The following is a 27,740-nucleotide window of genomic DNA, read 5'->3' as shown; positions in this document are numbered from 1 at the left end:
AAATGCTATGTGGCAGAGCTTCAATGACTGTTGATAGTAGTGTCTCTCAACTGTCACAGTGTGGCAAAATTTACTGCTCGATGTCAACAAACTTTTCAGTTTCTTCCTCCCTCTCCCTTTTTTTTCCCTTTCTTTCTGTTGTACCAGATATAGTCATGCATAAGCAATGGAAAACCATGAACATAAGGACAACGGCTAGACACCACGTGCAATAGGTATTGCATAATACGGTATGTTGGTGGCATAAAATGTGAACTTTTTGGATGACTCAGAATTTTACATTCATTGAAATGGTTTAATTTAATTGCAAAATGCCCTCACTTTGTAGCATACGAATTAAACCCAAGTAAATTATACATGCATAATAAATGCCTAATTAATAATTTCTTCAGAGAGAAATTTTATAGTTCATCAACCCTTTCAAAAGATAAAAAATGGTAATGATCCAAGATTATCTTGGTTTAATGACTCTAAATAAAACAATCAACAGCAGCTGAAATAGCTGAACAATTTACAAGTTATGACAGCATGGTACTTCATAAACAGTTACACAAACCATTTTCTTTATCCTGATACAACTTCACACTCACTGATTTTCATGTGACATTCTGGCTACCTCGTCCACCAAGTTTAATCACTCCTTAATATGTCAGATTCCTGCAAACAATTTAGTCTAACCTATAATGAGTATTTTTCTACTTCTTTTCTCAAATTCATGAGTTTCATTGTAGATCTTGTTGAGTCTATTATTGTTTTTGGACAGTAACCTAGAGAAAAAACTGAAAGATTTTATTTCTTTGTAAGAGTGGGACCACTAACCACATACAGCTAATCAAGACATATATAAAGAACTTTTTCACTGAATTTGTTAATCTATGTGCCACATGCCTGAAAAATATAATACAATCAGCACTTCTTTGAACATTAATGAAGTCTGTCAAATGTATCACGTTACTGTCTGCCAATAATAAAAGGGTTACATGTTAGACTCCTGTTTCATTAATCTCTAACTACTACAGTTTTGCCGCTACAGCTAATACGTTTCTCTCTCTCTCTCTCTCTAAAAAAAAAAAAAAAAAAAAAAAAAAAAAAAAAAAAAAAAAAAAAAAAAAAAAAGTTTGAGCATTAGACGTAGACAGCAAGTCCATGTAAGTGTAAGTCTTAAAATGGAAATCATGTTTGCAAACAATGTCAGATATTTATTAAAGACAACAATGTACAAATAATTTTATTGGAGTTAATATCAACAATGTCTTCTTGACTTTATTCGACTGAAGTTTGATGACTAGTTCGGTCAGCTGTTGAGTATTTATTTAGCTACCATCTTATCCAAGGAGGCTGATTTGTTTCATGTAATGGAATAAATGTTAAATTAACAGGTATATTAATCACAGCATAATTTCTGTTCAGACGTTCAAGTGTCCTCCGTATCACATGCCTAGAAAACAAAACAAACAAGAAGTAAATTTTTGATGGTCATACAGCAAACTTTAATCAAATTATAAAGACAGAAAAATTGTACTCTGTTTGATTGTGCATATATTTGTAAATATATTACACATAAACAGTTGCAAATCTTTTGTTTATCATCACACAGATATAATACAAAAGAGTGATATATCACTGCACCGTTGGTTTAGTATCTAGTGATCTACTCAATAGCACTTTCATTTGACAAACCATTATAGAACATCAACCTGACAAATTCAAAAAGAGATCATTCATGGTTTTGCTTGATGGGCCATTACATCATTCTCCAGCAATGATTCAGGACCGTGTTTGAAAGCATTAGTCACCTGATTAGAAATATACGTCCAGTTTTCACTCCAACAGATTGTCGTAACCCAAATAGAACATCTGCTTTCGTGTGCAACCTTATGATAGGGACAAGTGATAATATTCCTAATCATCTTTTGTTTTCCTCATCAAAAGTTATGGGTTTCTTCATTAAGATTTTCTAATACACACTATTACTGGTGAGCCAGGGTCATACATATTCACTGGAGTCATATTCAGATGCTGCTCCCCCCCCCCCCCCCCAATCTCCTTACCCCACAGCCTCCTGATGGAACATCTGTTGACAGTCTAGTCCATACATGCTCCACCAAATAACACTGCTCTTCTCCTCCCCCACCCAGACACTCTATCCCTTTCCCTTCCGTGCCTCATCAAGGCTGCTGCTTCCATTCCATATAATAGTCATATTCAGGTCCAAGCTGCTGGAGATGGCAGTTATGTGTGCATTGGTTGTGTGAATTAACATTCATGTTTTTCTTTTTCTGATGAAGGCTATGACCAAAAGCTAATGTGTAAGTGTCTCAACTGCGCCTGTCTCGAACTTCACGTGTCGTTTTTATGATAAGTAGCAATCTGTATTTTCCTTACACTGTTATATTCCAAGATGGAATTCCCATTGTTAGATTATACCAATGTTAATCAGTTACAAACACATGTTTGAGTTAAACACGACAATTCACAGAAACCAAATTCTGAGGCAGGATGACTGTTGGATATTTGAGACTAGTTTTAGATATGATACCACATTCTGTGCCAGAAGTGTAATAGGACATCTTGAATACACCATAAATGTGTTATTCTGTTAATTCTATTATTATCCACAGATGAAAAACTCTGTCAGCAGGTATATGGACATCAGTATTTTAACTTCTTCCTTAATTTTGCTTCTCTCACTGTGATAAAGAGCAAATTCACATAACCACATTACCCACAATTAAAACTCCATGAACAAAAGTCTCCCCTGGCTGACTCATGACTCAACTTTAAACTAAGTTTTTGAAATGAATTTACATTTCCTCCCACGTTCTTTCACACACAAAGTACTGGACATCATAAAATATTTAACAAAACTATCTTTTATATTATTTGACCTAAGCACATTGATTCTGAGAAAAATCATTTTGTAAATTAAACAAAACATTATTCCTCCTTAATAACAAAATTGAAGGCTTCCTGTGTTTCCACTTTTTCCACAACCTAAGTAAAATTTTATTTGTTTACTCACCCATTTTTTCCTAATAAGAAAGCAGCTGGTATATGAGCTTCCCTATGTGTCTTGTCATCAATCATTTCTATAAAAACACCATCATTCTCTTCATCATAATCAGCAATAATCACTGCTGTTGCACCAGCCTCTTCTGCTTTTATAGTTTTGCTCAAAAAAGAGCATTCCCTGAAGAAAATAAAACAAACTTTATCTTCAGATACTTTCAAATCTTGCTTTGGACAGAAAATTACTGACTATTTAGTTATCAATTGGAATCTCTTTCGTTACTATATTACGAGAAATCTGAACTTCAGCTGCCTATAGATACTGAAATAAATCAACAGTAAAGGTTGAAAATTTGTGTCAGACCAGGATTCTACTTCCCTAAAATGGTTGCCTTAACCTCCTTGGCCATCCAGACACGCTTTTTGTCCAGCCCAAACTCTCATCTTGTCACTTTGTTGCCCTGGTGTGCAAGACCTGCCCAATCCTGCTCAGCACTTCCTACTCGAGTCCTATCACAGGTTTATCCTTCCACATGAGGGATCAAGCCCCCTGTGAAAGCAGACATGTCATTTACCAGCTCTGCTGCAATCATTGCACAGCTTTTTATACTGATATAATTACTTACCAACTGTCCACCAGGAGGAACGTCCACCACCAGTCTGTGGCCAAGAACACAGTAGACTACTCTGTGGCACAACATTCAGCTGAATATAAAATGCTTGATTCAAATGGCTGCTTCCCTACCTAGCTCATCTGGATCCTCCCCTCCACACTCAGCTTTTCTGAACTGTTCAGATGGGAGTTATCCTTATCCTTACAACATGTTCTCCACTCCCACAATTATCCTGGTCTCAACCTATGGTAACATACTGTCCCCACACTCTATCCAATAGTTTCCAGCCCCTCTGTCCTATCATCTCCTCTGCAATCTTGTCTTCCTGTCACTTTGCTTGTCACTCTCTGCCAATATACCTGTCCATCTTTCCCCTGTCCTATCATCTCCTCTGCAATCTTGTCTTCCTGTCACTTTGCTTGTCACTCTCTGCCAATATACCTGTCCATCTTTCCCCACTCCTATCTACATCTACATGACTACTCTACAATTCACATTTAAGTGCTTGGCAGAGGGTTCATCGAACCACAATCATACTATCTCTCTACTATTCCACTCCCTAACAGCGCGCGGGAAAAACGAACACCTAAACCTTTCTGTTCAAGCTCTGATTTCTCGTATTTTATTTTAATGGTCATTCCTACCTATGTAGGTTGGGCTCAACAAAATATTTTCGCATTCAGAAGAGAAAGTTGGTGACTGAAATTTCGTAAAAAGATCTCGCCGCAACGAAAAACATCTTTGCTGTAATGACTTCCATCCCAATTCGCGTATCATATCTGACACTCTCTCTCCCCTATTACGTGATAATACAAAACGAGCTGCCTTTTTTTTTGCACCCTTTTGATGTCCTCCGTCAATCCCACCTGGTAAGGATCCCACACCACGCAGCAATATTCTAACAGAGGACAAACGAGTGTAGTGTAAGCTGTCTCTTTAGTGGACTTGTTGCATCTTCTAAGTGTCTTGCCAATGAAACGCAACCTTTGGCTCGCCTTCCTCACAATATTATCTATGTGGTCTTTCCAACTGAAGTTGTTTGTAATTTTAACACCCAGGTACTTAGTTGAATTGACAGCCTTGAGAATTGTACTATTTATCGAGTAATCGAATTCCAACGGATTTCTTTTGGAACTCATGTGGATCACCTCACACTTTTCGTTATTTAGCGTCAACTGCCACCTGCCACACCATACAGCAATCTTTTCTAAATTGCTTTGCTACTGATACTGGTCTTCGGATGACCTTACTAGACAGTAAATTACAGCATCATCTGCGAACAACCTAAGAGAACTGCTCAGATTGTCACCCAGGTCATTTATATATATCAGGAACAGCAGAGGTCCCAGGACGCTTCCCTGGGGAACACCTGATATCACTTCAGTTTTACTCGAAGATTTGCCATCTATTATTACAAACTGCGACCTTCCCGACAGGAAATCACGAATCCAGTCGCACAACTGAGACGATACCCCATAGGCCCGCAGCTTGATTAGAAGTCGCTTGTGAGGAACGGTGTCAAAAGCTTTCTGGAAATCTAGAAATACAGAATCAACTTGAGATCCCCTGTCGATAGCGGCCATTACTTCGTGCAAATAAAGAGCTAGCTGCGTTGCAAAAGAGCGATGTTTTCTGAAACCATGCTGATTACATATCAATAGATCGTTTCCTTCGAGGTGATCAGGATAATACTGAGTCACCAATGGTGTGGTCCAAAGCTGTTTTTTGGAGGGATCAGAAATACCAGGATTGGATGTGATGTCTCGGGAAATCTGCTTGTGGGGTGAATACGTGCAGTGAAGGTTGAGGTGAGAATGGTGGTGTATTGCCGTGAAGGGTCTGCATCTGAACAAATATGTTTGTCTCTGATGCCAAGGCTGTATGGGAGGGAATGTTTGACATTAAAACCTCACATTCCTTACAAAGACTAACGCTTGAATCCATAGAACTTCTCACCCCAATCAAACCACCCCCCCCCCCTCCTCCACCTTTTACCTTCTTCCGAAAAACCACAAACCTTATCACCCAGGCCATCCTATGGTTGTTGGCTTCAAAGCACCCACCAAACGTATATATATCTTAGTTGATCAACACCTGCAACCCATAGTACAAAGACTCCCCTCCTACATCAAAGATACCAGCCATATCCTAGATCATCTAAAATCTGTGCCTGTCCCACTCCCACCACACACTTTGACTGTCACCACTAGTGCCCCCTCCGTCTATACCAACATTCCCCACACACATGGTCTGTCTGCTGCTGAACATTTCCTCAGTCAGCACCCACCTGAATCCAAACCTGACATCCTTCCTACTCACCTTAATCGACTTTATACTTACCAACAACTACTTTACCTTTGAGGGGCAGACATATAAACAGATCATGGATATGGCCATGAGAACCAGGATGGCTCCTTCCTATGCCAACCTCTTCATGGATCGCTTGGAGGGCACTTTCCTGTGATCTGTAAATCTTCAGCCTCTGGTCTGGTTTAGGTACATTGATGACATCTTTACCATATGGACCCATGCTGAGGCTGACCTGCTAAAATTCCAGGAATCTCTGAATACCTTCTCCCAATTAAATTTTCACATGCTCCTATTCCAAATCCCATGCCACTTTCCTTGATGTTGATCTCATCCTCACCAAAGGCCAGCTACACACTTCCGTCCACATTAAACCTACCAACAACCAACAGGACTTTTTGATAGTCGTTATCCTTTCCATGTCAAACATTCCCTCCCATACAGCATTGGCATCCAAGGAAAACATATTTGCTCGGATGCAGACTCTTTACAGTGATACACCACCATTCTTATCTCAGCCTTCACTGCACATAATTACACCACAAGCCTAATTAAAAAGCAGATTTTCTGAGTCATCACTTCCAATCCTGGTACTGCTGATCCCTCCAAAAAACCGCTCCGGACCACACCATTGGTGACTCAGTATCATCCTGGTCTGGAATGTGTTAATCGACTAATTCGACAGGGCCATGACTTCCTAAAATCATGCATACAAATGAGATCCATTCTGTCTGAAATTTTTCTCAACACACCTAGAACAGCTTTCTATTGCCCTCCCAGTCTCCGCAATATTATTGTCAGACACTACGCTCCTTCTGCACCCATCTCCCTTTATGTTAATTTCTTCCACCTCAGCATTTCTTCACTGTAACTACTCTTTGCTTCACTCCGGTTTAGTTTTCTACATCTTTCATTGTCTTTCCTGTACATTTTTCCACCATCTCCCTCCTGTTGCATACAACACACTTAGCTTATTAACTCAAGCATGACGTCTGCATATTACCCTGCCTTCCACCTTTAAGCTATCAGGTTTTCTTATCTTGTCCAACGCAGTCCCCTACAATCAGTCTTTCCTTCTCATCCCATACAAGAAGTCTGACCTGCAGTTCTGGGTGACTTTCCCGAAATCTACACCTTTTCCTAGATCTCTTCAGTCCTTTTCCTTCACCCCTCTTTCTTCCTTTTCAACCCTTCTGTTTGAAGAAGGAGCCACTGGCTCCAAAAGCTTCCCAATTACAACCGTTTTTTATGTGTATGTTCTGCCGTTGCTTGGTGAGTAGCTTTTTTATCTATCGAATTGAATAATTTTGTCAATAATTGATTTTTTTGATGATAACTACATTAGTACTATGTCTGTATGTGCTTGACAGAACTTCACCAGCACAGATAGATTATTTGCATTGTTTTGTACATGCATACTTAAGATAAAGCACAATTATGTAAGACACTATTGTACATAGTCTTTCATATGTATCTACTTGTTTTGTAGATACATATTTATGCAAAATAATCATTACTGCATTTTTAATGTATTGGATGCACTACAAAGCCAATTCTCTGTGAAGTATACTGAAAGCCAATAAAGTTTCTATTCTTTTTAAAAAGAGTAAAACTGAATACTAAAGTTAAGGGCAGGAGGGGCAGGGAGAGAATTAGTTAGTTTATAGTACTGTGGCTTCAGAACTCATTACAATTTACCACTATATATTTATGATGAAGTTTTAATCTGTTAACATGGATAAATACAATCATTTTATAAAAATGCAGATTCTATTATCATTTGACTACTTATTTCCTACCCTCTTTCCACCAAAGCCACATTTCCTTCTATTTCTTCAGCGTTTGATGGCCAGCCGCAACCAGTAGCTGGATAAACAAGAACCAGGTCCACCCCCTGGCCAGCAAAGGATTCATTCTGAAACAATAATCACATAAATCAGATGTGATGGCAACATGAAGAGCAAACACTTCAACTGTTAACACTATTTACTATATGTTGACAGCAGCAAAAAGGATATGAAATGTGATGAGCAATAAACTATTATTAAACTAACAACATTAAGTGACCAGAAAAAAAATGTCTAAATAAACATAAAACAAGCAATTGTTTAAGCTAACTTGCTGGAACGTCAAGAACAGATAATGCAGAGTTGAGGGGAAAATGTTTACATAGTGGCACAGCACAGATGCTCTACACATTTTGATTTTTGCTGACATTACTCAATTGTTCCAGGTGCAAATCATGTTCAAAATGGCCCTAAGCACTATGGGTCTTAACATCTGAGGCCATCAGTCCTCCAGACTTCAAACTACTTAAACCTAAGTAACCTAAGGACTTCACACACATCCATGCCTGAGGCACGATTCGAAACTGCGACCGAAGCAGCAGTGCAGTTCCAGACTGAAACGCCTCGAACCGCTTGGCCACAGCAGCCGGCCGCAAAACAAGTGACAATATCAAACTGTGAAAGAGTCCACATTTGGTCTGCCTCGAAGATTATTAATTTCAAGTATTTCAGAAACAGATTTTCAAATTTAAAGATGAGAGTTTTGGGATTTGTTAAAACAAGCCTGGTCAATTGTGTTTTCAATTTTCACATATAACCACAGTGACACAGACTGTTTTTGTAATGATGTCCTAATTGGTATTCAATTAAATGTTGAAGGATAAATGTAAAAGGAAAAGTTTATACATAGCACAAAGCTTATTATAAAACCATCTCTGACCACTGTAACACATTTGCATTACTACAGAACCTACATGAAACCACACTGCCAGTTAAACTTAATGTTGAGTACCAAACCACATTCTTAAGCTGCACTGGTAATTCCACTTCTCAGATTGGAAATACGGAAGCGTCTGATCCCGCATGTCTGCTTTGACCCACGATGTCACCACGATTCCAATATGGCACATATAAAATCGTTATGTACACATTATGAAGACGAAAATACATCGAAAAATAAACACACACATGTTCCACAAAAAGCCTAATGACACTAACAGGACAAGCGTGGGAAATGGTTTTTTTTTTGGTGGGGAAAAACTAAATATAAACAAATTTAGACACCCACCCCCATACAAAACCACGCAAAATGACAAAAAAAAAAGACATCAGAAAACTCCCCAAATACCACTAAAAACAATATCATCTGGAACCGAACACTTCCCTCCACTTATATAGCTCAACAGCAGCTCCCGATCCCATAAATTGGGATCGAGCACTTCCCCTGACCTACATAGCTCAACAGCAACTCCCGATCCCGTAAATTAGGATCAAACACTTCCTTTGACCTATGTAGCTCAAAAACATCTCCTGATACCAATACCAACATTACCAGCCACACGTTGAGATCGAACACTTCGCTTGACCTATATAGCTGAACAACAGCTCCCGATCCCATAAATTAGGATCAAACACTTCCCTTGATCTATGTAGCTCAAATACATCTCCCAATACCAATACCCACATTCACAGCCACACATTTCAATAAAACACTTCCCTTGGCCCCAACACAGATACTAAAAACAAAAAAATAAAAACTTAGCACAAAAAAGTTCCAGCGCTGCAAACTAGGTTGACCACCACAAACACACACACACAAACCAATGAAAAAATACTCAACCAAAAGAAAGACCTGACCCACCCACACCTCAACCCCCCCCCCCTCCACCGACCAACCCAACCTCCCCCCTCACCCCAAAATAGAAAATAAAAAAAACCATACACAAAAACCAAGTGCAACATGAAAAAAATCTCAATCATGCACTACAGCTCAACAAAAACTTCAACAAAATAGGTCCTTCACAACTAAAACACAAACCAACACACTCTCCCCCCCCCCCCCCTCCCCTCACAAACACTAACACGAAAGAAACCACCCACCCCACCCTGAGCCACAGCCATCCACCCACCTACCTACCCAAACCACCCTAACCAACCACATTTGGCCTATACATTTTATTAACAGCCCTTAAAAAAACCCGAAAAACACAATAGTCCTCAGGGACACTCTTCTGCCAACAGTACTCATCTAAATGAGACTGAAGGTTGGAAGAGCACCTCATCCCTCTCCCAAGATCTGATTTAACAGCCTCCCCCCCCCCCCCCCCCCTCCCCGGCTTATCCCTGTACTTAATGAACTCAGAACACACTTCAAGGCAAAAAGAAAACCAATCAAGCACACTCCTCTCACTCACACCAGAGCAAAATGAGCCCATTACACCACACAAACAAAAACCCTGAACATACCACCAGAGGGCACAACAAACCACAACACAACGACATCTAGAAACATGCCACACGCACATACCAAACTCCACGCCATCACACCACAACACCCTTACGTCACGGGTCAAAACTGACGCGTTGGATCGGACGCTCCTGTCGACCTCTCAGATTAATAATAGCACAAGATGGAACAAAGATTTGCATCTGAAATGACGTATCAAGAAGAAGCATCAAGGGAATCTATCTGGAGGCTGAAATGAACATGTACGGGGTAAGGGAACAATCCCTGACCTTATACTGTTGCAAAGCACATTTACAATTACTGGAAACCATTAAAAATGTTAGTGTAAGTGTGTAATGTGTTTACAAGACAGTCTGCATAAAATAATCTCCATTCATATTCTTAATATAAATATCAGCATTATAAGTTACGAACAACTTCACTCATCTATATGATGATTACTTGATTACTGAAATTCTGGAAACACACTACATACCATCAAATATGAGAGAGAGAGAGAGAGAGAGAGAGAGAGAGAGAGAGAGAGAGAGAGAGAGAGAGAGAGAGAGAGGGGTGGGAGGTGGGGGGTGGGAGGAGAAGATAGGTAAAACAGTTGTACAAAAATAAAAAAAATGGAGTGAGGTGAGGGAGCTGTGTCAGCCAAATTCAACGGTACAATATTTCGAAAAGCTGACATCTTGTCATCTTCAGAGGTTCGTGATGGCTGACTCACTTCTGTTGGGTGCCACCTTTAAATCTACCACCATCAGATGCAGGTTTCTGTTGGTGTGGCAACAATATGTCCTCATCCTCATCTTCTTTAGTTGCCATCACAGGAGTGGATTTCCAAGTGGACTCCTACTGTGCTTGACCACATTTAAGGTTAAGACACACGTCTTGTCTTGCCTAGACAATGGTTGTCTTTATTTATAAGTTTCTCATGTAGTTGAATCTCTGCAGACTCTTTTACCAATGCAGTCCCAGAAGGTGATAAGACTGTTGCAACAACTTGCTGCCATAGTAATTCATCACATGTCCTTGGGAGATACCGTGCCCCGCCACAGTGGACTTTGTGGGCTGTCTGGGTGGCATTTATGATCAATGCATCTCCCCTGTACCATTCGGACAGTCTGGCCTACATCTACATACGTACTCCGCAAGCCACCTGACGGTGTGTGGCGGAGGGTACCCTGAGTACCTCTATCGGTTCTCCCTTCTATTCCAGTATTGTACGTGGAAAGAAGGATTGTCGGTATGCTTCTGTGTGGGCTCTAATCTCTCTGATTTTATCCTCATGGTCTCTTTGCGAGATATACGTAGGAGGGAGCAATATACTGCTTGACTCTTCGGTGAAGGTATGTTCTCGAAACTTCAACAAAAGCCCGTACCGAGCTACTGAGCGTCTCTCCTGCAGAGTCTTCCACTGGAGTTTATCTATCATCTCCGTAACGCTTTCGCAATTACTAAATGATCCTCTAACGAAGCGCGCTGCTCTCCGTTGGATCTTCTCTATCTCTTCTATCAACCCTACCTGGTGCGGATCCCACACTGCTGAGCAGTATTCAAGCATTGGGCGAACAAGCGTACTGTAACCTACTTCCTTTGTTGTCGGATTGCATTTCCTTAGGATTCTTCCAATGAATCTCAGTCTGGCATCTGCTTTACCGACGATCAACTTTATATGATCATTCCATTTTAAATCACTCCTAATGCGTACTCCCAGATAATTTATGGAATTAACTGCTTCCAGTTGCTGACCTGCTATTTTGTAGCTAAATGATAAGGGACCTATCTTTCTATGTATTCGCATCACATTACACTTCGCTACATTGAGATTCAATTGCCATTCCGTGCACCATGTGTCAATTCGCTGCAGATCCTCCTGCATTTCAGTACAATTTTCCATTGTTGCAACCTCTCGATACACCACAGCATCATCTGCAAAAAGCCTCAGTGAACTTCCGATGTCATCCACCAGGTCATTTATGTATATTGTGAATAGCAACGGTCCTATGACACTCCCCTGCGGCACACCTGAAATCACTCTTACTTCGGAAGACTTCTCTCCATTGAGAATGACGTGCTGCGTTCTGTTATCTAGGAACTCCTCAATCCAATCACACAATTGATCTGATAGTCCGTATGCTCTTACTTTGTTCATTAAACGACTATGGGGAACTGTGTCAAACGCCTTGCGGAAGTCAAGAAACACGGCATCTACCTGTGAACCCGTGTCTAAGGCCCTCTGAGTCTCGTGGACGAATAGCGCGAGCAGGGGTTTCACACGATCGTCTTTTTCGAAACCCATGCTGATTCCTACAGAGTAGATTTCTAGTCTCCAGAAAAGACATTATACTCGAACATAATACGTGTTCCAAAATTCTACAACTGATCGACGTTAGAGATATAGGTCTATAGTTCTGCACATCTGTTCGACGTCCCTTCTTGAGAACAGGGATGACCTGTGCCCTTTTCCAATCCTTTGGAACGCTTCTCTCTTCTAGAGACCTACGGTACACCGCTGCAAGAAGGGGGGCAAGTTCCTTCGCGTACTCTGTGTAAAATCGAACTGGTATCCCATCAGGACCAGCGGCCTTTCCTCTTTTGAGCGATTTTAATTGTTTCTCTATCCCTCTGTCGTCTACTTCGATATCTACCATTTTGTCAACTGTGCGACAATCTAGAGAAGGAAGCACAGTGCAGTCTTCCTCTGTGAAACAGCTTTGGAAGAAGACATTTAGTATTTCGGCCTTTAGTCTGTCATCCTCTGTTTCAGTACCATTTTGGTCACAGAGTGTCTGGACATTTTGTTTTGATCCACCTACCGCTTTGACATAGGACCAAAATTTCTTAGGATTTTCTGCCAAGTCAGTACATAGAACGTTACTTTCGAATTCATTGAAAGCCTCTCGCATAGCCCTCCTCACACTACATTTCGCTTCGCGTAATTTTTGTTTGTCTGCAAGGCTTTGGCTATGTTTATGTTTGCTGTGAAGTTCCCTTTGCTTCCGCAGCAGTTTTCTAACTCGGTTGTTGTACCACGGTGGCTCTTTTCCATCTCTTACGATCTTGCTTGGCACATACTCATCTAACGCATATTGTACCATGGTTTTGAACTTTGTCCACTGATCCTCAACACTATCTGCACTTGAGACAAAACTTTTGTGTTGAGCCGTCAGGTACTCTGTAATCTGCTTTTTGTCACTTTTGCTAAACAGAAAAATCTTCCTACCTTTTTTAATATTTCTATTTACGGCTGAAATCATCGACGCAGTAACCGCTTTATGATCGCTGATTCCCTGTTCTGCATTAACTGATTCAAATAGTTCGGGTCTGTTTGTCACCAGAAGGTCTAATATATTATCGCCACGAGTCGGTTTTCTGTTTAACTGCTCAAGGTAGTTTTCAGATAAAGCACTTAAAAATATTTCACTGGATTCTTTGTCCCTGCCACCCGTTATGAACGTTTGAGTCTCCCAGTCTATATCCGGCAAATTAAAATCTCCACCCAGAACTATAACATGGTGGGGAAATCTACTCGAAATATTTTCCAAATTATTCTTCAGGTGCTGAGCCACAACAGCTGCTGAGCCCGGGGGCCTATAGAGACATCCAATTACCATGTCTGAGCCTGCTTTAACCGTGACCTTCACCCAAATCATTTCACAATTCGAATCTCCGTCAATTTCCTTCGATACTATTGCACTTCTTATCGCTATAAACACGCCTCCCCCTTCACTGTCCAGCCTATCTCTGCGGTATACATTCCAATCAGAGTTTAGGATTTCATTACTGTTTACGTCTGGTTTCAGCCAACTTTCTGTTCCTAGTACTATATGGCCTACATTCATTTACTGCATTTTCAAGAAATGTGGTATATTATCTGCCTCTGCGGTCCTAGGTCATCCTTAGCTGATCCCAACAAGGCTTTGTATTGGCTGGTGAGCAGGACACACACTTGACATTATGCTTATGTTGTAACTTCCAGGTACAATATGCCATAAGACCCAAGAAGCCAAGGCCACAGCCTGCTGTGGATGATGAGAAACCTGTTGCAATAGTGATTATCCCATATGTCAGGAACAAATCAGCAAAAATCTGAAGAATACTACAAAAACATACTGTCAAGTGCACATTCCACCCTGCATCCAAGATGCAAGCCTTCCTGGGATCAGTAAAGAATGACCTAAGTCTCCAGAAACCAGGATTCTACTGCATTTCTTGACAGTACAAAAGTGTATGTAGGCCAGACTAACAGGACATTACAGAGGAGATCTAGTGAGTATAAAAGTGACACAGACAACAAACAGTTGACAAAGTCTGCTGCGGCAGAGCACTCCATCACCCAGGGACATGGTAAGGATTACAACATCTGGACTGCACTCTGAAAGAGGCTGCAGAGATCTGGCAGCACAAGGAACTTATACACAAAGACAGCAGTTTTCAATTAAACATAGCCTGGGTCCCAGCCTTCAGCATGGTCAAAGCACAGTGGCAATCTTTGTGGAAATCCACTCCTGTCAAGGCAACTGAAGAAGACAAGGATGTACTGTTGCCAAACCAGCAGAGACCTGCATCCAGCGGTAGGGGAAATGGGGGCAGCAAATTGAGTCCTGGCGGTGTTTCCCCTAGCATTGCACCAGTTCTGCACCCACAGCAGCCAGCTAGGGGCCACAGGCAGCATGACGGATATAAAAGTAGTAGCCAGCAGAAGTCTGTCAGTCACCAAGGAAGACTGAATATGCCAAAAGTTGGCTTGTCAAAATAACACACCTTCTGGATGATGCCACACAGATGAGAAATATTCTAAATCTCCCTACGCTTGGAAAATCTTAAAGCCCACGCATTTCTAATTGTTTTTTCTGTATAATTAGTAGTTTTGACATGTTACTTTTCTCCCCAAAATAAATCTGTATCTTAAAACTGATTTAAAAAATAAATGGTACACAATCTTTCTCGTTCTCATGTTTGTTCAATACAAACAACACAGGGATTGCACACACTAAACTACTTAGTTCATTTGGCAAATAGTTTGTAAGTGCCTCAGGACAGATTTTTATCTAGACATATCCAAGGAATTTGTTGTGGTCTGTTTCCTACACCTCCTGATTTTATGAATAATTTGAAGCTTCTTTGTTGGTGATTATTTAGTCCTAAACAGCACAATTTGGATTTCTTCAAAGTTTAATTTTAAGTCATTTAAATGAAAACCATGTCTAAATTATTTAAAGTATTTATGAAGTTTGGTGGTAATTGCTCCACACGTTCTACTTCAATCAACACCATGGTACCATCTATGAATAGTGTTGCAAGAGAATTTGCAAGCAAGTTACTAACACAGGAGAGGAAAACAACTGGATCCAGAATGGAACCTTGTGGGGCACCTGATGAAATACTTTTGTGAGAAATGATATCCGTTATTTGAGACTACATCAATCCAATGCTTTCTGTTTGACAAATATCAGCTGATTTGCTCTAAAACACTTTCCATAGTATCTAGTTTACAGTGTTGTGGAGACTGGTTCACACCATCAAATGCCTTTCACAAGTCCACAGAAAACTGCCACTTTTTTTAATTTTTTTAAGCGCAGCCATTGTTTTCCACAAAGCCATTAACCACTTACATAGTTGTTTTGTTTTTATGTGAACCACACTGATCTTTTTGCAATTACATTTAACTTTTGGATGAAATTTTGTACGGCAACCTGTTTAGCAACAACTTTTTGGAACACTTATGAAAACACAGGAGAAAAGTAGATTGGGTAGTAATTTCCCACATCCTCCTTCAAGCTAGATCTGTATCTAAACTTCCTGGCTGATTAGAATTGTGTGACAAGCCGGACTTGTGCTCAGGATCTTTTCCTTTCACAAGCAAGCACTCTACCAACTGAGTTACCCAAGTACGAGTCATGACCCATCCTTACAGATTTACTTCCACCAGTATGTCATCCCCTACCTTCCAAACTTTCCAGAAAGTCTACTACAAAACTAGCAAGACCAGCAGTCCTGAAAGAAAGGATATTGTATTCCCACAATGAAATTTTCACTCTGCAGCAAAGTGTGCTGCTAGTATGAATTACTATTTGAAAGGTGTAATGACATACATTTTATTTATGTGATAAAAGTATTCAAAATGGCTAACAGTCATTAAACATGTACTATAAATCACTTGTGTACATTATCCTACAATTAAAATATTCTACCTGATCTTTGTGTAGTTCAAATGGTATCAAAATCATGACTCTTGCCTTGAATACAATAGTTGAGCATAAGTGATGAAGGTAAAAACATATGCGCCAAGCCTGCAGCTGAGTTTCCACAATGTTCCTGAAGAAATAGGCATTATACAATACTCTAATTGTTATAATAACCTGAAGAATATAGTTTTACAAACATAAGGAAAATGTTCACAGCAACTATAAAGCTGAGGGAAACAATTTTTGGGCAGTTGAGTTCATTGCCACACTGTCCCCAAGAAACATTGCCATTTGTCATTGAGAACTACGTGCAAGTTCTTTCAGCACTCACTGAATTCATATCAAAAAAGAATTATACTGTTTGAATTGGACTGTAATTTAACAAGTTGGCAGATGGTATTCTGTAAGTTCCTGCATGTGTTTCACATGATTTATGATTTAACATGTGTTAATGGCTGTTGAGATTCTATATGGTACATTTAATTATGATTGTTCTGATGACTTGAGCTTAAAAATTTAATACAACTAATATTAAACATATAAATGCTAATTTCAGTGCGCGATTGTCAATAATCGAATAGGATTTGGACAGGTTTTGGTTTAAATGTCAATAACAATTTTTTAATAAAAAAAATTATGATCCGAAATTTGATGTGTTCCTTGGAGAAATTTATCAAAACATTTCCTAAGATATAACAGAAAGGAACCAAATGTAAATATGTAAATGAAATCATGAAAGAAAAGGTGCATTCTCATTCTACTTTGCTTCTGTCTGAAGATATTTGGCTTTTACGCCGGCGACAAAATTTACTGCTTACCAGTGGGGTGCCAAAATCTTTCGCTGGGCGTATTTTGTATGTATAAGCCAATTCCTCTGGTTCAATAACTTCAAAGAAAATGTCAAAGTCAAAATTATCGAGATTTTCGAGGAGAGGACCCGTACTTTCAACTGGAAAATAATTCCAATGCCATCAGACAACCAAAACACCTATTTGCAAATAATGGTGTAACACAACTAAATATTTCCTACTGCAGTCTGATAACCCAATTCGTAAACATTCAAATTTGTTGCTCACCGAAGAAGTCAACACTTGGTAAACATCCTGGCCACAGCACAGTTAACGCAAAAAACAACACAGAATGCTGTGAAATAATGTTCCGGAGCATCATACGCGGTACACTATTTCACTGTATATCTGCCGCAAATGATACTCACTGACAAACTTAATTACGCGTTAAGACACGCATCCCTTAACCTTAGCCCTTTCTCACAGTTAAAATACACGTCATCGATAATGCCAATGGCAAGGAAAAATCGTGTGAAATTAGTTTTGGGGTGCAATTCTTGACACTTATGAAATTGTGTAGCAAGAAAGAAAATTCATTTTATCACATGTCCCCTGATATTTTTCCATTTCATGTTTTTAAACCTTCACATTGCTTTCACCTCACAATTTCTTTGCAGAAGATAGCACACTGAGCGCACCTGCGAAACTGAGAGAAACTGCGAAGGTCATTGTCTTATTGAAAAATCAATTTGAATAAATTTGACTTTGAATAATTTCACAGCGAATATCGTTCAGTGTAGAGAAGTAAAATTTAAGTCGTATCTTTATACTACACAAGCAACTTTCAAATTAGAAGATAACCTCTTTGTTCCAAGTTGTGTGATACTTATATCTTTGATATTTTCAGTTTAGGTAACATATCGGCTGTCAACATGAGTTGTTTTGCTGACATACAGTGCGTTTGTGAGAAAAAGTAAGTTCAGTGTCAAGAAAATGTTTACAGTGTGGAAAGCACTTGAAGTATGGGCTCAAACTCAGAATGAAAGAACAATAAAGATGAGGTACTTAAATGATACTCCCACATAACCAGAATTTTTGTCACCCGAACTGTCATTGTTTTGAAATGTGAACGGTATGTAGTCGTTACAAAAGATGCTAAAATGTCGCTCTCCAGGCTACAAAATATTATTTACAAGCCCGGTGACTCTTACAACAAGTCTCATTACCATACGACGATGAATTCATTGTTAAGAACCGTTAGTCATGTTTCTAAAGTGCATCAACAAAGTTGTTGTCAGTTGTAAACCAAGGACGAAATGACTTTCGTTATCGAGGAAAGGCTTTGTTTGTGGCTTTTGCTGCTTTTATTGATTGGAGCAAGAGAATTTAATTGTTTCCAGAACGTATCAGTTTGTGGAACATTATGTCGATGTTCAAAACTCCATGTGCAAGTACCTCCATTCACGACGGAAGACGGCCTGAAGCTGAAATGTGGCGGTGAAACAAGGATATCTTCCCTGGGAGAGCTTCGGTTCGATAACATCTTTAGCAAAATCATTCAACTGTAAGTGAAACATGTGTTTCCTATGATGTAATGTCAAGTAAAATAGTTACATAAATTGTGCATCACTCTTTGTGTTGTTAATATTGTGTATTCAGTTGCGAGTATAGCAGCAATATCCAAAGAAAGCTTTATTTTTGTTCCATTAGACTTACACCATTATCTCGTCCACTAGTACTCAACTATACCTGGTGGTTATTCTGGCCGCTTTTACTCGTGTCTGTGTCATGAATTAGGCTACCATTATCTTACTTATTGAAACCGGGGTAGGTGAAACCACAATAACAACACTATTGTTTTGTCTTTCCCCAGGTTATAATTATACACACAAATAATTAAGAAATGATGGTGATAGTAGTTATGTATTTAGCTTAATCTTTACCTTGTTTTTATATTGGCGCAAGAGTCACCTATCAGTAAACTCTACCATAGTATCTTAACAATTATTTGTTGATGCAGCTCATGTCAATAAACAAAATTAAAGTTTCTTGATATGTGAGCATAACAGAACTGTTTTTGAATGGTTTCCTTTTCTTCTTGATATGTAGATGTGGCTTATAATAATGACTCTGTGCAGAGCACTCAAAAGCATGTGCCTGTACACCTCTGTATGAGCCCTAATTTCTTGTATCTTATCTTTGTGGTCCTGAAGCGCAGTGTATGTTGGCAGCAGTAGAATTGTTTGGCAGTCAGTTTCAGATGCTGGTTCTCTAAATTTTCTCAATAGTGTTTCTCGAAAACAACTTTGCCTTCCCCCCAGGGATTCCCATTTGAGTTCCTGAAGCATTTCCATACCACTTAAATGTTGTTTGAACCTACCAATAATGAATCTAGCTGCCCACCTCTGAATTGCTACAGTGCCTTCCTTTAATGCGACCTAGTACGGATCCCAAACATTCGCGCGGTACTCAAGAATAGGTCACAGCAGTGTCCTATATGCGATATCCTTTACAAGTGAACCTCCCTTTCCTAAAAGTCTCACAATAAACCAGAGTTGACCATTTGCTTTCCCTACCAATTTTCACATGTTCATTTCACCTCATATCGCTTTGCAGCATTATGCCCAGATATTTAAACAACTTGACTGTGTCAAGCAGGACAGTAGTAATACATATCCAACCATTACAGTCCCCCCCCCCCCCCCCCTTCTTACTCACACACATTGACTTACATTTCCCTACATTTAGAACTAGCTGCCATCCATCACACCAACTGGAAATTTTGTCTAAGTCGTCTTGTATCTTCCTACAGTCACTCAATTTACACACCTTACCGTACACTATGGCATCAACAAACAACAACAGATTGCTGCCCACCTTGTCCACCAAATCATTTGGTATATAAAGGACAACAGCAGTCCTATCACACTGTGGCACAAAATATTATTGTCTCTGATGAACACTCGTCATTGATGACAACATACTGGGTTGTGTTATTTAAAAAGCTCTTGACCCACTCACATATCTATGAACTTATACCATATGCTCGTACCTTCATTAATAGCCTGCAATGGGGCACCGTGTCAGGTGCTTTCCGAAAATCTAGAAATATGGAACTGCCTGTTGCCCTTCATCCATAGATCTCAGGAGATTTATTATATTCAAACTGAGATTATGTTCAAGGATTCAGCAACAAACAGAAGTTAGGGATATTGGTCTGTAATTTTGAAGATTAGTTCTTTTATCTTTCTTATATACCATACCCCCCATGAACCATGGACCTTGCCGTTGGTGGGGAGGCTTGCGTGCCTCAGCGATACAGATGGCTGTACGGTAGGTGCAACCACAACGGAGGGGTATCTGTTGAGAGGCCAGACAAACGTGTGGTTCCTGAAGAGGGGCAGCAGCCTTTTCAGTAGTTGCAGGGGCAACAGTCTGGATGATTGACTGATCTGGCCTTGCAACATTAACCAAAACGGCCTTGCTGTGCTGGTACTGCGAACGGCTGAAAGCAAGGGGAAACTACAGCCGTAATTTTTCCCGAGGACATGCAGCTTTACTGTATGATTAAATGATGATGGCATCCTCTTGGGTAAAATATTCCGGAGGTAAAATAGTCCCCCATTCGGATCTCCGGGCGGGGACTAATCAGGAGGATGTCGTTATCAGGAGAAAGAAAACTGGCGTTGTACGGATCGGAGCGTGGAATGTCAGATCCCTTAATCGGGCAGGTAGGTTAGAAAATTTAAAAAGGAAAATGGATAGGTTAAAGTTAGATATAGTGGGAATTAGTGAAGTTCGGTGGCAGGAGGAACAAGACTTCTGGTCAGGTGACTACAGGGTTATAAACACAAAATCAAATAGGGGTAATGCAGGAGTAAGTTTAATAATGAATAGGAAAATAGGAATGCGGGTAAGCTACTACAAACAGCATAGTGAACGCATTATTGTGGCCAAGATAGATACGAAGCCCACACCTACTACAGCAGTACAAGTTTATATGCCAACTAGCTCTGCATATGATGAAGAAATTGAAGAAATGTACGATGAAATAAAAGAAATTATTCAGATAGTGAAGGGAGACGAAAATTTAATAGTAATGGGTGACTGGAATTCGAGTGTAGGAAAAGGGAGAGAAGGAAACATAGTAGGTGAATATGGATTGGGACTAAGAAATGAAAGAGGAAGCCGCCTAGTAGAATTTTGCACAGAGCACAACTTAATCATAGCTAACACTTGGTTTAAGAATCATGAAAGAAGGTTGTATACGTGGAAGAACCCTGGAGCTACTAAAAGGTATCAGATAGATTATATAATGGTAAGACAGAGATTTAGGAACCAGGTTTTAAGTTGTAAGACATTTCCAGGGGCAGATGTGGTCTCTGACCACAATCTATTGGTTATGACCTGTAGATTAAAACTGAAGAAACTGCAAAAATGTGGGAAATTAAGGAGATGGGACCTGGATAAACTGAAAGAACCAGAGGTTGTACAGAGTTTCAGGGAGAGCATAAGGGAACAATTGACAGGAATAGGGGAAAGAAATACAGTAGAAGAAGAATGGGTAGCTCTGAGGGATGTAGTAGTGAAGGCAGCAGAGGATAAAGTAGGTACAAAGACGAGGGCTGCTAGAAATCCTTGGGTAACAGAAGAAATATTGAATTTAATTGATGAAAGGAGAAAATATAAAAATGCAGTAAATGAAGCAGGCAAAAAGGAATACAAACGTCTCAAAAATGAGATCGACAGGAAGTGCAAAATGGCTAAGCAGGGATGGCTAGAGGACAAATGTAAGGATGTAGAAGCTTATCTCACTAGGGGTAAGATAGATACTGCCTACAGGAAAATAAAAGAGACCTTTGGAGAGAAGAGAACCACGTGTATGAAATGTTGGAACACGTGAGGCAATACTGACCTTACGACTTATCTTAGAAGAAAGATTAAGAAAAGGCAAACCTACGTTTCTAGCATTTGTAGACTTAGAGAAAGCTTTTGACAGTGTTGACTGGAATACTCTTTTTCAAATTCTAAAGGTGGCAGGGGTAAAACACAGGGAGCGAAAGGCTATTTATAATTTGTACAGAAACCAGATGGCAGTAATAAGAGTCGAGGGGCATGAAAGGGAAGCAGTGGTTGGGAAAGGAGTGAGACAGGGTTGTAGCCTCTCCCCGATGTTATTCAATCTGTATATTGAGCAAGCAGTAAAGGAAACAAAAGAAAAATTTGGAGTAGGTATTAAAATTCATGGAGACGAAGTAAAAACTTTGAGGTTCGCCGATGGCATTGTAATTCTGTCAGAGACGGCAAAGGACTTGGAAGAGCAGTTGAACGGAATGGTCAGTGTCTTGATAAGAGGATATAAGATGAACATCAACAAAAGCAAAACGAGGATAATGTAATGTACTCAAATTAAATCGGGTGATGCTGAGGGAATTAGATTAGGAAATGAGACACTTAAAGTAGTAAAGGAGTTTTGCTATTTAGGAAGTAAAATAACTGATGATGGTCGAAGTAGAGAGGATATAAAATGTAGACTGGCAATGGCAAGGAAAGCGTTTCTGAAGAAGAGAAATTTGTTAACATCGAATATAGATTTATGTATCAGGAAGTCGTTTCTGAAAGTATTTGTTTGGAGTGTAGCCATGTATGGAAGTGAAACATGGACAATAACTAGTTTGGACAAGAAGAGAATAGAAGCTTTCGAAATGTGGTGCTACAGAAGAATACTGAAGATAAGGTGGGTAGATCACGTAACTAATGAGGAGGTATTGAATAGGATTGGGGAGAAGAGAAGTTTGTGGCACAACTTGACTAGAAGAAGGGATCGGTTGGTAGGACATGTTTTGAGGCATCAAGGGATCACAAATTTAGCATTGGAGGGCAGCGTGGAGAGTAAAAATCGTAGAGGGAGACCGAGAGATGAGTACACTAAGCAGATTCAGAAGGATGTAGGTTGCGGTAGGTACTGGGAGATGAAGCAGCTTGCGCAGGATAGAGTAGCATGGAGAGCTGCATCAAACCAGTCTCAGGACTGAAGACAACAACAACATATATACCATAGTCACCTGCACTTTTTTCCTTTTGCTTGGGACATTGTGCTGCGTGAGGTATTCACAGTAAATGCAAGCTAGCCACAGGGCCAATGCCATAGGGCTCTCTTTTTAAAATCTAACTGGGATTCCATCTGGGCCTGGTCTTTTATTTGGTTTCAAATCTTTCATTTATTTCTCTACACAAGGTACACTTATTTCTATGTCGTTCATATGGGAGTCTGCCTGATGGTCAAATGATGGTATCATTGTACCGTTCTCTTGTGTGAAAGATTTCGTGAATGTGAAATGTAAAACTTAGGCTTTCATTTTGCTATCTTCTACTGCCACACCAGACTGATCAACAAGGGAGTGAATAGAAGCCTTAGCCCCGCACAGTGATTTTATGTATGACCAGAATTGTTATTGTAGGCTTCGTTCATAGATCTTTTCACAGATGCGTGAATCTCTGCTAGCTTTGCTTGTTGTCATTTGTACGTCCCCTTTTGAACCTAGAGTGCAACAGCTTCTGCTTCCTCAGCATCTGCTGAATTTCGTTATTAAACCATGGTGGGTCTTTTCCATACTTTATTCACTTACTAAGCATGTAACTCTCCAGACCAAGATTTACAATTAGCTTAAACTTTGCCCATATTTCCTCTGCATCCATGTTATTGGAATTAAGTGATGCCGATTCACTGCCTAAGTGAGATGTTAATAACTGCGTATCTGCAATGTTGAGCCCAAACACACTCCTAGCCTTCTTGTTTGATTTATCAACTTTCATAATCATATTTGCTGTAATGACATGATCATTAATCCCTGTTTCTATACTGACCTTGTCAATAACGTTCAGCCTATTTGTAGCTACAAGGGTCAGATATTTCCATTGCGTGTGGGCTGCTGAGCTAGCTGCTCAATAGAATTTTCAGAAAATGTGTTCAAAAGTATTTCCCATGACTGTCTGTCTGTACCCCCCTCCCCCAATGAATCCATAGACATCCCACTCTATACTTGGCAGGTTAAAGTCACCTACAACTAGTATTGCATGATCTGGGTATTTCTGTGCTATTGACTGTAGACTTTCTATGAATTACTCTAGAATGTAGCAGTGGAATTGGGATGCTGGTAAAAACATCCAACAATTACCTTAGTTTCACCTACACCTGTTTATACGCGACTAGATAACTTCACTGTCACACCAACTTTGATCTCAATAGAGACAATATTTTTGTCAACTATAGTAAACAATCTCCCTCATATAGCCTCTAATCTTTCTTTCTGATACATGTTCCATGACTTGTTAAATATGTCAGAGCTTTCCACTTCTTTGTGTTGCACCACTTTTTGATAGATATGTTCCTTTTGCTGCTGTTGTTTGTTGTTGGTATTCTTTCTGCTGTTGATGCTGTGCTTCTTGTTGCTCCTACAAAGAATATATTTTACACCAACATGCTTTGAGGGGATGTAGAATGTTTCTTGAGGAACAAAATAAGTTTAGGAACCTGTGTCTGGAAGCATCATCCAATGACGCTACAGAGTGTCAAAGTTATAGGCACTGGTGCCTGCCGCAAGGCCTCCTCTCCGACAGCAGATGTGATGTTTTATGTGAATAGACCACATCTGGTCAGCACACGTGCTTTTTTTTTTTTTTTTAAATCGGTGATCACAGCTGATTACCACGATTGCCAGTGGAACAGATGGGCCTTCCTACTGCATAGACAGGCCTTCCCTCCTATGAATACGATGCTCTGTTTCTGTGCTTCCTGGAGATGTATTGTCTCCCAGAAAACTGTACACAATCTCCAATGTTTTGTGGTGTAGTATACAGGATGTAACAGAAATAGAACAACATCAAAATTATGGGGGGAACCCCAGCCTACACAGCAGTAATTGCCATCTACTCCACTGGCGTGTGCGATAATCGTCCGTATTACATGAATAACGACAAATATCCCAAGATGTTGGCACCATTATTAAATTTAAAGTACAGTAACCATGAATGTCAGGAAATGGAGAAGAACCATATGTGTAGGCACTGTGGCAGCCATCAGACAACAGGGTCCAAAGTATATACAACACCATTTGTTCCATTAGTACAGGAAATTAAATACATTGTACGAAGTAAACAGCATGTGAAACAAACTGCCTGAGGCTGTTTTAATTTTTTTTTTCACTTAAATAAGTTTATCGGATCGCTGGTACTCGCCACAAAGTGCTTTCACCACTTATTTTTTAATTAAATAAAATTATAGTAAGTGCTCAAAATGCCTGCCTCCAGCGTTGCTGCAGGCCTGACATCTGTGTATGTTCTGGCAGTTCAACTGAAGTGTGTGGGTGCCTAATCATGCTGGAGCCATATACTTTGATGCACTGCAAGTGGCACCACCTCCAGTAATTCTGGCAGCACAATTCAAATGTTTGTTGTGTAGCTGTCGCCAGTGTGTTGAGGGGGAAGTTTGTAGGGGTCAGTCAGGTAGTTGTGGACCATGACAGCCCATACATTGGTGGCGAACTTTTTCTGATGACTTTGTAAGGGTTCGCCTCCACCCAGCATTGTCAATTGTGGGTGTTAAACATGCCTCACGGGTGAAGGACATCTCGTCTGTAAATAACACATAAACTAAACCAAAGTGAACTCTGTCCAAACAGGCCTCAGTAGGCCAAATGGTAGTGACCGATCGCCATGTCATCCTCAGCCTATTGGCATCACTGGATGCGGATATAAGGCCGGGGGGGGGGGGAGGGGGGGCGCATGTGGTCAGCACACTGCTCTCCTGGCTGTCGTTAGTTTTTGTGACTGCGGAGCCCACTGCCCAAACTCCACACATAGAGAAAAATTATTGGCCAACAGTACCTTTATCTTCTGAATATGGAATGAATGTCTTCCCTCCTCATTCTGCACTTGTCAATCCACTGAGTGGTAGCTTGTCATTACATGTGCCACAGCGCAGGCACTTGTGGATGGGTCCATGTCAAACCTCTCTAGTCATCCTTCGAAGATAACGTTTGTTGTGTAGATGCCGTGTGAAGCCACCCGTTTCACCCAGATGTTGACGGACGACCACAAACATGAGGTGGTGTGGCTGATGCCTGTTGGGATTTCGTTGCCCATGGACTTGTAAGACTGCACACCCATTACCTCTTGCTGCAATATACATGGAGTGTATGTCCTGTAGCTCAGCCCAGGTGAACATCTCCATGGTGCGCCACACCAGCACGCAACTAACTGTGACTGAGCACTGTGTTTCTACTACATATATTTGTCATTCCCCTCTGCTATGTTCAGCAACATCTAATGTCCAGACTGCTTTCAGGTACATTGTGGTACATTCTGCCCATGGTCTGTTTGTGTACAAAGACATGCCTGCTGCTGAAAGGAAGACCTAACAGCATGCGCCAGCATCTATAACATCGATGTAGTGTAGCACCATTGGATGATGTTTTTGGACATGGGTTTCTATCCTCATTTTGTTTCTCAGACACCTTTTATGTCCACTCAAAGTTTATCGATGTAGTTTTGAAACCCCTTGTATATTGAGAGACATCTCATAAATAATGCACACTAATTTCTTTTACTCACACTTTCTTTTTTAATTCTTTTTCCCCAGTCACTCTCTACAGTCCTTCAATATAGTCTCCCTTGCTTCTCTATGACTGATTCCAACATCTTGGAACCACTATTATACCATCCACAACACCAGTTCTGTTCATCTGTCGAATGGCTTGGGTAACGATGGTAGAAAGTTCTTCCAGAAAAAGATAACAGTATCCATGATATAGGTTTTTTCAACTTCGGTAACAATTCAGATTCTGGTGGACTGATGTCTGGGCTGTAGGGAGGATGGGGCAACACTTCCCATCCATATTCATGCAGTTTTTGGGCTACAAAATAGCTGATATTTGGGTGAGTATTGTTGTGGAGAATGGGTTTTGTGCATTTTTCTGCTCAAGTTTTGCTTCAAGTTATGATAAAACACTGCTGTGACACTTGTTCCACATGAGCTCTATCTGTCATGATGATTCCTTGGTGATAATAAGCAAAAATCATCATTTGATTGAGTGCGTCAAAATTTTTTGGACATGGAGAAACTGAAGCTCTCCACTCATTGCACCATGATTCCAACTCCAATTCAAAGTCTGTCATCCACATTTCATCAATAGCGACAATTTGACACAAGAATCCTTTACCTTCATGGTCGAATCATTGTTTGAGCAAGGTCGCAATGTCCACAAGTTTCTGTGCTTCTCTTCAGCAGTCAAACATTCTGGGACTCATCTTGCAGAAATTTTTCTCTTCTCAAACCATGCATCAGAATATGAATTACTGACATTGGAAGAATTCTTGTGTCTTCAGGGAGTCCCTCAGAAGTCACACTGCAATCTTCTTCAACAGCATCTGCCACAGGTTTCACACTTTGTTCATGTTTTCGGTCTTCCAGGTCTAGGATTATCGTCCATACTCATACAACAACCACAAAAGTCATTAACCCAACTTGAAACTGTACTATGGTCCACTGTAAACTCATGACAAACTTCACTTAATGCACTGTGGATTTCTGT

The 27,740-nt window shown here is 40.2% G+C and overlaps 2 protein-coding genes across 4 annotated transcripts in view; one reads left to right on the top strand and one right to left on the bottom strand.

Moving 5' to 3' along the window:
* Positions 1-1,173: 1,173 nt before the first annotated feature.
* On the bottom strand, positions 1,174-17,850 carry LOC126365999 (PRADC1-like protein). Of its 3 annotated transcripts, none has more exons than XM_050008825.1 (5): positions 17,437-17,850; positions 17,179-17,309; positions 7,730-7,845; positions 3,023-3,190; positions 1,174-1,438 (listed from the first exon to the last, which is right to left on the bottom strand). In XM_050008825.1, the coding sequence occupies exons 1-5, from the start codon at positions 17,528-17,530 to the stop codon at positions 1,318-1,320; spliced, it is 630 nt and encodes a 209-aa protein (XP_049864782.1). In that variant the 5' UTR covers positions 17,531-17,850; the 3' UTR covers positions 1,174-1,317. The 3 variants fall into 3 exon arrangements, with proteins under 3 accessions (XP_049864782.1, XP_049864783.1, XP_049864784.1); XM_050008826.1 differs by lacking the exon at positions 17,179-17,309 and adding an exon at positions 16,367-16,490 and having other exon boundaries at positions 17,577-17,849; XM_050008827.1 differs by lacking the exon at positions 17,179-17,309 and adding an exon at positions 16,367-16,490 and having other exon boundaries at positions 17,437-17,524.
* Positions 17,851-18,038: 188 nt separating this feature from the next.
* The window catches only part of LOC126365995 (adhesion G protein-coupled receptor A3), a 172,360-nt gene continuing 162,658 nt past the window's right edge, over positions 18,039-27,740 (top strand). Inside the window, exon 1 of the mRNA XM_050008817.1 lies at positions 18,039-18,712. Coding sequence (XP_049864774.1) covers positions 18,465-18,712 — 248 coding nt within the window. The 5' untranslated portion in view covers positions 18,039-18,464. The remainder of the gene's footprint in view (positions 18,713-27,740) is intronic.

Source organism: Schistocerca gregaria, chromosome 4 (genome assembly GCF_023897955.1).
Source record: "Schistocerca gregaria isolate iqSchGreg1 chromosome 4, iqSchGreg1.2, whole genome shotgun sequence".
Lineage (NCBI taxonomy): Eukaryota > Metazoa > Arthropoda > Insecta > Orthoptera > Acrididae > Schistocerca > Schistocerca gregaria.
The sequence above is the reverse complement of the archived record's forward strand: the minus strand, read 5'-3'. Positions and strand labels throughout refer to the sequence as shown.

Excerpts from the sequence above, each read along its gene's own strand:
- LOC126365999 (XM_050008825.1), bottom strand. The coding sequence starts at position 17,530 with ATGATGCTCCGGAACATTATTTCACAGCATTCTGTGTTGTTTTTTGCG. Across the intron at positions 17,310-17,436 it reads ACCAAGTGTTGACTTCTTCG|TTGAAAGTACGGGTCCTCTC; the intron begins GTGAGCAACAAA and ends ATTATTTTCCAG. Across the intron at positions 3,191-7,729 it reads GTGGCTTTGGTGGAAAGAGG|GGAATGCTCTTTTTTGAGCA; the intron begins GTAGGAAATAAG and ends TATTTTCTTCAG.